The sequence below is a fragment of the Bactrocera tryoni genome, unplaced genomic scaffold, assembly GCF_016617805.1.
Source record: "Bactrocera tryoni isolate S06 unplaced genomic scaffold, CSIRO_BtryS06_freeze2 scaffold_223, whole genome shotgun sequence".
Lineage (NCBI taxonomy): Eukaryota > Metazoa > Arthropoda > Insecta > Diptera > Tephritidae > Bactrocera > Bactrocera tryoni.
Genome location: NW_024395948.1, coordinates 10,729 through 20,623, shown reverse-complemented (window position 1 = coordinate 20,623; position 9,895 = coordinate 10,729). Strand labels below are relative to the sequence as shown.

Here is a 9,895-nt window from a genome sequence, read left to right as displayed (position 1 = left end):
CAAAGCACATCTTCGGAAATATTTGTTATACTTTTATTATTTGTCTTACATTTTATAAATTTATGGTAGTTATAAAGGAACTTAAAATCGTTAGACAATTTTACAATTGTTACCCACAGTGCAACTACCCATATAAACGTCCGCTCTCATTTGTAAACAAGTAGTGGGAAATACGTTGCTCTCAATTCCCTCTTCATGTTTGCCCGCGATAATCCCTTCATCTAGGCCTCAAACTGTGCTCGCGTGCCCGAACTGTGCAAATTGCCTCTGAGGGTTAATATGCCCACCTCTGCTCTAAAGAAAGCTTCCTATATCCTCTCCTCAGATACGAAACCAACCAAACCCCACGAATGTAAATGCAAATAATAATAAACTGTTTATGCGACATCTGATATTGCGATATTTTGCTACTTCGCACACATCCTCGTCGCAGCACTCATCGCACAGAAACCACATACAACATACCAAAAGGCCACACACCCCAACGCAGCACAAAATATCACTCACACACCCTGCGAGCCAAAAGTGATGAAAAAACTAGAGAAATAGTAGGTTTTGAAACCCTCAAAAGTAGTGAAAGTAGTGGTGAGCTCGTCATAGGCCGCGTGAAGATTCTAACCACTTTTCCCCTCACACGTACGTATAAGTACATGTGATCATACATCTCTCTTACGCTCATTCAGCAATGTCGCATAAATTATTTATGTAAAAGTACAGCTGAACTGGTCTAATTACCCTAATCGTCAGCTGATGCAGGGTTGCATTTTTTAATTCCTACTTTTAGAATTTCTTAAAATTTCAAACAAAACAACAAAAAATTAAAATTATTAGTTTTATAATTTTTCATACATATTTACATAAAATTTATTATAATTAAAAATATTAACGCTAACATTGTGTAAATAAAAATATATTTAATTTAAAAAAAGTTAACATCTGAAAAAAGATTTATTAAAAGAAAGACATTATTAATACCTGAAAATAAAGAATAATAAACTTGAATTCGTAATATCTAAAAGAAAAAGAAAGATTAATAATGATAATATGATAATAATATCTGAAAAAAGATTAATATTATCTGATCATTTAATATATAAAACAAACATTTGTTTTTTACATATTAAATACATTGGATTGTGCAGGCCGCCTAAAACGCATAAAAGACGTATGTGCATAAATAACCCTACAACAATTTTTATTTGCTGCTGCTGCTAATTCTAATTCTGTTTTCCTGATTTCCAATGCTATAAAAACAAGAAGTAATTATTTGCAAATTATTAAAAAAAAATCAAATAAAATTCATTTACTTACCTTCTTGTTATACGAGCGCGAATGACATGCGTCTTTCAATCGTTTTTTTATTACCCTTTTTGGGATTTTCTTTGCGGCACTATTGACAATTATGTTTTCTCATTCGCACTCATTCAAATTAAGAAATGAGATAATTTTTTTCATCACATCTCGGTATACAAAAAAATAACCCGAACATGTGCGTTGGTTTTAGTGTATAGAGAAAAAATGTGTAAACGTATTGAAATATTTGAGAAAAGTGGTTAGCCGTGGCGGGCGGGGAACTACACGTCATACCAATAACCAACCACATTACACACCAACACTTCGCTTTGTTCACCACCCACAACCGATAGAAAAGGATTAGTCAGATCGGAATGGGCCACTTTTTCGTTTTTACCCGTGACCGCGAAGGTTTTCGTCATCGGTACGTCTGTTAAAGCAGAGAACTTAAAGCATAGAGAAGGTGCAGGTTCGACAGCGAACATTTGTTAGATTTATAGTAAGGAATTCACCTCACAAGCGCAGAATTCACGCTGTGAAATGTTAACATTTTTAACAGTTCTCCACATACTCAACAGAGAATATAAAGAGACATAACTATGTATATGTATGCATGCCCATGTTTACACTCCCAAACAAATGTAAAGAATTTAGTTTTGCATGCTTCAATTTTTGCTTTCAACTTGAGAATCGCTTATTATGCTTTTGTGTTTTGCCGTCGGCATTTCCATATTGGCATGTAAAAATAATTATGATATGAGTATAATTTTGTATGAATTCATGCATAGTAATATTTACAGTCAATCTGGACTTGTATATTTAATAATTTTATTTGATTTTTACATAATATACCATACTAATAAATATTTTTGTATTATGTTTCTTACTAATAGAAATTGAATTTATCACAACAATATATAAATATATCATATTAATCTTATTATCTGCTCATATGAATGTATGTATACGCATGTGCGCGTTCAGAAATTCAAACCATGATTTTATCACTTATCAATATATGTTTTACATGTGTGCGCATTAATTTGCATGTTCATACATTCATATGTACTTATATGTGCATATATTTGTATCCATTGCCGAACAAATAATGCACAAACATACAAACATACATATGCATGTATGCACACATGTGAATATGTCACCAACAAAAAATTGAAACATTGTTCTCCAAAAACAACAATTGCTCAAATAGCATAAGCATGGCAAGTCAATATGGCGAAGCTCACTTATAGTAAATTTTACATCAAAAACGATTTCATTCATAAACGCAGGCACATATTCCACAAGCGACTTCGCTTCATTCATAAAACAGACGCCGTTACATCTCCCCGAGCATGCCTCTGCCAACAAGAGTCTTTTCGCGACGATGGCAAACGCTAAAAACATAAATTGAATACCTTTCTGGGGTGTGTTCTAAGAAGGAAGTGAGAAAAGTGGCAACATAGCTGTTGTCGATTTACAATATTTGTCAATTCTAAAATATTTGTCCGTGGCTCCAAAGCTGTTACAGGGGCAAGGGAAGCGGTGACAATCGGCGGCCATTCGTTTATTTTTTTCGGCACAGCTTGGATCGCAATGTTGTGGCGTTTTGTCGTCGCGTCAGTGCTTCGACAGATTGACTCTTTGACAAAACGCCATTTTCGGCCATTGGTTGACCATGACAACGGAGATGCGAAAGATGCATGGGACACTTGTTATTATGAATGTATGTACATATGTATGTGGCTCGCATTTGCTTTCGCAAACAAATGTGCCAAAGAAATAATATATCTATATGCCATAGAAATTCTATTGGTACAAATATGGAAATGATAACGAAATAATGCGAATATGCATATTTCATGAAGGTCATTAATTTTTTTTGAAGAAATGAAAGGAATGACCCAAGCCGTGTTTATATGAGCACATTTAAGTTCACTTGGCACATCTTCATTTTACAATAGTCAAAATTAATATAATTTTTGAAATAATAATTTATTCAAAATTATTTTTTATTTAATTTTTCCCGATTTAAAAAAAAAAAATAAAATTTTAATCATTTTTCGGAAAACAATGGTTCATATAATACAAAATAATCACGCATATGTTACTCAGAAAATGCTCTTTTACATTCTCTGTGTGACTTTTGAGCAATTCACAAGCTGTCGTAAAGCATCGTAAAATCGTAAAATTATAAAAAAAACAAGTGCAAAAATTTATAATTTTACGATTTTACGATGCTTTACGACAGGTTGTGAATTGAACATTTGTATACTTTTTTTCAAAGCATTTCTCTTTATTTATTCTCGCATGAATTCAGTCGTTTTACATATATTTTTGCCATTAAACGTGCTCATTTCTGCTAAATAGCAGCGACAATGGTGAATTCCTTACTACAATTCTATCAGCTCTGTTAGCCGTCAAATCGAACATCATACATAATTGCACCTTCTCTGTGTTTTAAGTTCTCCGGTTAAAGCAATATTGCTCAATAATATTTTAAAACCGCATATGTTTGAAGCTGCATCCAATAAAAGTGTTAAGGTTAAGTGAAAACCAAAATGTTAATAATAACAATTACGAATACAAAATAAGGGAGAATAATTTAAAAATGAAAGTAAAAATACGAGTATAATTATTCGTTTTTGAAAGTGAAACATAGTCATTTCCTTATTTTCGGAAAAATTGCATATTGCGTTTTTATTAAACATTCAAGGTGCAAGTGAGTATGCTACCGATATCATTGTGAACTAAAGGGAATATAATTAAACAAATAGTTCTTCGAGCCTCTTTGAAATGTACTTAACCAAAAAAAAAAAAACATACAAATACAAAAGAACAAAATATTTATATGCAAATACTTCCATATTAACAGTGCAAATAAATTATAACAAACGGGCGGGAAACACATTGAATCACAACAACGCAATTCTCACATACAATTAAAAGCGGGCGCGATCTAATGAAAATTAAGTGAAAGAAAAAAGCAATCAACATTAAGCACGGGATATAAATCCAGTACGAAAGCAGAGAGGAGGACAGTTACTCACAGCAATAACGCCGGCCAAAAATTAACAAAAAAAAACAAAGAGAAATTAATGTGACTTCAGTCCAATTTAAATTTAAAATTGAAGTTTTTATGCATACACGTATATACATATGTACGTATTTTTAATTCATAGTTACTAATATTTCGGCATACAGTTACTTATAAAAAACCCAACTGTTCTTAACAAAAAATATACATATATATACAGAAAGGCACTTCGGTATATGTATATGTATGTGTGTACAAAAATAACATGAAAAAGATATGGTACCTGCCTACGGACTTATTTTGTGTTTCCAAACACACCGCAACATTATTTGAAAAATAAAATTTTTACGAAGTAAAGTATTCCTACTTGCAACTTTTCGGTGATAACCCTTGGGCTAATAAGCAACAAGCAGGTACAACCAATAGACAAAAGCGAACAAAACAAAAAAAAATATAAAAAATATATCAGGGGTATTGTGGTATCCCAGACAAAATTGCTTAGCTGTCAGAATTCTGACAGATCTGATTTTCAATGGTATCACAGAATCTGTTTGGATTTTCGTCTCTTCGTTCCTATGTACGCAAAACCAATATTCGAATCAGCTGTTTACTAATGTGACAAAACTTGCAAATGAATATATTTGGAAGCAATCCTATTAAAGTTTTTAATTAGTTCTGAATTAAAGAAGGACTTTAATACTATGTTCGGACCGACATTGAAAACATGTTTTCGTGGGAAAAACTGGTTTTCGCACGAAAACTTGTGTTTTCGTCCATGTAAAATCTGTCAAACGAAAACACAGTTTTCGCTGAAAACTTTTTGAAAACTTACATTCCACTCATTATAATCGAATTTTGGAAGACATATTTTGCCGGCCCTAAATTGTCACTTGATATTTGTTTACATTCTATATATATGTAAATACAGCTGTCACTTGATATTAATTTCAAAAATGGAAAAACAAAAATATAAGAAAAGAAGTTGTTGGAGTGATAGGGCAGAAGCCCTGCTAATTGAGTTGTGGCAGAGAAAAATAAGTGCTTTTCGCGGTCCTAGGAAAAACAACCACATAGTGGAGGAAATGGCAATGGAGTTGCAGCAACAAGGTGTGCATTTCACGGCGAGTGAAATAAAATCGAAAATTCATAACCTTTCACAGAGATATAGGTATGTAACTAAATAAAATTAAGGAAAAATTGAGTTTTTACATATATATCATGTTTTACAGGAAAGAGAAGACAGTAGTCGGGTCAACTGGCGGTTCTCCCTCGCAGTGGCCACTTTATGATAAAATGAGAGCCGTACTGTTGCCGTACGTCAGCTACAACGCCGAGAGCTTAGCGGAGGAAAGATTTCAAAGTAAGAAACATTTGTTGTGTAATTCAATATATTATTTATATTTACATACATATATACATTTTTAAAAAGGTTCTACTAACTCCGAACCATTCCAAATTTCGGTGGAAACGGCTGCGTCTTCTACATTTGTTGCTGCATCTCCATTGTTATCACCGGTTTGCCTACCATCGCCCTCAGCGATGCCGATGTCGCCAAGCGATACTTCTTCGCTACCAGTACCGCCTCCAGAGCTGAGTGATGCTATTAATAAAAGAAGGAATTATTTTCAGAGCATAATATTAAACAAAATCTGAACAAATTGAAAAACAGCTCGAGAAAGCAAGTCAGCAATCCATTGAAACCAGCAAAGAAATTAAGGACTTGACAAAAAAAATGGTTGAAAACGACAATAAAAAAACCGAAATGATGGAACAATATATAAATCATTCTAAAGAAACAAATGAACGATTACTTCAATTTCTAAATAAATAAAAAAAAAACTAATGAATATTAGTATTTTCTGTTTAATAATATATGTTTAACGTTGATATGTATTAGTTTTTATAATTGAATTTTGTTTGGTGTGTACAACTTTATCTTTGATTTAATGTATATGTAATTGTGTACAATGTAGATATTGTGATACAATATGCACATGTACTTACCAAAATATGTACAAAGTGCTGTCCGAGTCATTTCTCCATTAATTGGGTTGTCAGATGCATATGAAATATCACACGGATTCTGGCGTCTAGTCTCCAACTCTTCCAAAGCGCGTAACCATTTAGCGTTAAGCGTGTCGTTGTTATCATTTAAAAAATTGTGAAGGACGCAACATGCTTTTATTATTGAGTTGGCATTCCGTACAGAGTTGTAAATTCCTTTTCCGATGCGTCGAAAGCGGGCCTTGAGGTGTCCAAAAGCATTTTCGACAACTCTACGTGTTTTCGAAAGAGCGTAGTTGAATACCATCTCACCATTATTTTGATTTACGCTAAATGGATACGGTTTATATTATATTGCTGTATGTCTGGCTCTGTGTTGGGTTTGAAGTTGATCTGGATGTGTTTCCAAGGATGGAAAAAATATTGTCTCTATGTTGAGTTTAAAGTTGATTAGGATATGCAGTTGGTTTCTGATGAGTTGTTAATATGGGTATATCTTTATATTTCGGTTGTTGTCTGAAATTATCATCGATACGATTTATCTTTTTTACCCTTTTCTTCACCCCCTTTTTGTATTATTTTCGAAAAATTTGTATGTTTTAAAGGATTCGTACTTCAATCTTATGAAGTTCAAATGTCACTCTCACTAAACTTTTTCGCAAAAATTATATTGTATGCTTAGAAGATTCGTTCTTCAATCTTATGAAGTTCAAATGTCACTTTCACTGAACGTTTTCGCAGAAATATTTTGTATGTTTTAAAGGATTCGTTCTTCAATCTTATGAAGTTCAAATGTCACTTTCACTAAACGTTTTCGCAAAAATATTTTGTATGTTTTAAAGGATCCGTTGTTCTTTTTTTTTTCTACCCGTTACGAATATAGAAATATTCAATATCCTTTCTTATGTAACTTGATTTTAAATTTTTACACACAAGGATACACGGGTATCCTACCGACTGCGCCACTTTTTTCACCGAAGTGATGAACAACGACAAATTAAACAACTGAGTTGAAGGTTTAATCGATAATCAGCCTTCCGTTTTATTTTGTGCTTTCTTAAATACTAATATTTTGCTTTCTTGCAATAACTTAAAAATAAATGCTTGCGTAAAAATTCTTAGAAATGTGTCTTGTGCATTTTGCAAAGTAATACAGTTAATAAAGTTATTATACATTTTGTTAACTGTTGCATTTTCGTTAGCGGAAATGCACTTGAATGAACAATAAATACAAATTATTAAAATTCTTCGGAGTTGTTGACTGTTGCATTTTCGTTAGTGGAATTAGTGGTACATTTTATTAACTGTTGCATTTTCGTTAGCGAAAATGCACTTGGACAAACAATTCTTTGGAAAACTCAATTAATAAATATTCGTATTCTTTGAAAATAGTATTCTTTATAACAGCAAATCTCAATCATTTTTGTGCCCGCATTGCAGTGTTGTTTTTGTATTATTTATAGAACTTGTGTTTTTCAGTTAATATGGCTGGAGAACAAGATTTATTTTAGGAAAGCGAAATTGACTTCTCTGCTGACGACGATATAGCCGATCCCACATTCACGATCCCAAAAGCCGAAAAAAGGAAAGGGAGTTTACTTTATGAGGTTGCAATTAAGGAGCGGCGTTTGGATTCCAACTGGTCTTCAAAAATAATTTTTAAGGCTGATTTCTATGTCAAAAAACAACAAACACTTGGAGTTAGTCATTGTGTTTGTTGTTGAAGTATTTGTGTTCAATTTTGTGTATCTCGATTCTGCTATTATGTATATGGTTGATAGCTACCGTGTAGTCAAGTTATTGTTTTGTCGTTGGTTTTCCCATAGTGATATGTACATATGTATGTTCATTCACATGCTATTTTGAAAATATACTCGTATAAAAAATAAATAACTATTTTTACAGCTTTCATCAGATGATAAGGAGGCAACTATTGCAAAATGCGTTGAGTGCGGACGTAATATTAGAGGCTACGCAGGGGTTTCTTCCAACTTTGTCACGCATTTAAAATTAAAACATGCTGACGCTTACAAAAAATATAAAAATATGAAATTAGGTAATTTTGGTTCACTGCAAGAATGTGTCAATGGCAAAATTTTACATTGGATTGTGGATGCTGCTATGCCTGTTTCTGTCGTTTTCTGATTAGTTGTTTGCTAAATAGAAAAGCCGAATCCCCAATAATGAATACTGGCACATTTACGCCTGAAATTTCTCTAGACATTTCACTTAGTAAAGGACAACTATCCATTTCTTTTTTAAGTGATGACGTCTCATAAATTTGAGAGTCATTACATCGCCCGGGACTTCCTACGTTTATGTAAGTAAAACGGTATCTGAAAATACATTGTAAACATTACTTATGTATGTACTTATATGTATATTGAGTTTTTAGACTTTACTTAGCATCAACTAATGCCATTAAAACGGTGGAATACCATCCTTTATAATTATAATAATCCACAGCTTCGTCAGATGATGGATGAATCTCAATGCGGCATCCGTCTGCAAACAATTATTAGAACATTAGCGCAAATTTAAGATTTTATAACCAATATTTACCAATTGTTCCTAAACATTGTGGGAATCCAATTACCTCGAAACCAGTCACCAATTCGGTTATATTTTCTCTGTTTAGAGGCAACATTTTAAAACAGTATGGTTGCAGTAATCTCCAGATTTCGGTGCAAAATTCCAGTAAAATTTCGCAAACGGTAGATTTTCCTACACCGAACATGTTGGCGATACTCTGCAGATGACCCTAAAGCAAATAATGTTATAACCACTCTTTTCCCAATAGTAATAGCTTTTCGGTAATTTGTATCCATTTTTTGTAACGGGCGGAGGATGTCACATAATTTATCAAAAGAACTTCGGTTCATGCGAAAGTTCTCTTTAAAAAAAAGCAGATCCGTTTCGTTGGCAATCGTGTTCCCAAAACTTTTGCATCAGTAGGAACATATACACACTTTTGTCCAACATGAATTAATCGGCATCCCAAGGTCCTTTATTAAATCTAATACGATTAAATGTTATTTCTTTAACTCGGCTATCTTTTTTGCCAAGGCTTGGTGCTGAGTAGTAAGACTTTTCTAATAGTTCTCTTGAAGAATTGTCGTTGAGCAGGGTATTTATTTGGCTTCTCAAAGCCAATGCTTTCGCAATTAATATCTTTTTCTCAGAATTCTAAAAAATACGATCTTTAGTAATAATTATAAGCAAATATTAGGGATTTCAAAACTTACCATTCTCTTTGCTCAAATGTAATCAAAGAAATAAATTTGTGAGTTGTCAGTGAAAACTCATCGAAAACACAAATTGTCGGTCCGAACGACTTACATTCTACAACATACAAATGTGTTTTTAAAATGTTTTCAATGTCGGTCCGAACATAGTATTACATTTCAAATCTGTTAGCGACTATCTTCTTGCTTTATTTCTGATAGCAAAACTGATAAAATTGGTTTCCGTGTCACCCAAAAACGATACAAATTCTGTTTCGAATATCAAACAAATAATATCTGAATTCATGACACCTACTATTTTTTTTGATCGGTTTCA

At 32.9% G+C, this 9,895-nt stretch overlaps 1 protein-coding gene across 1 annotated transcript; it reads left to right on the top strand.

The window, feature by feature from the left end:
* The first annotated feature begins 5,412 nt into the window (after positions 1-5,412).
* Positions 5,413-5,983, top strand: LOC120780189. Its single transcript, XM_040112459.1, has 3 exons — positions 5,413-5,498; positions 5,560-5,690; positions 5,760-5,983. Exons 1-3 carry the CDS (start codon positions 5,413-5,415, stop codon positions 5,981-5,983), a joined length of 441 nt encoding a protein of 146 aa, XP_039968393.1.
* The last annotated feature ends 3,912 nt before the right edge of the window (positions 5,984-9,895 follow it).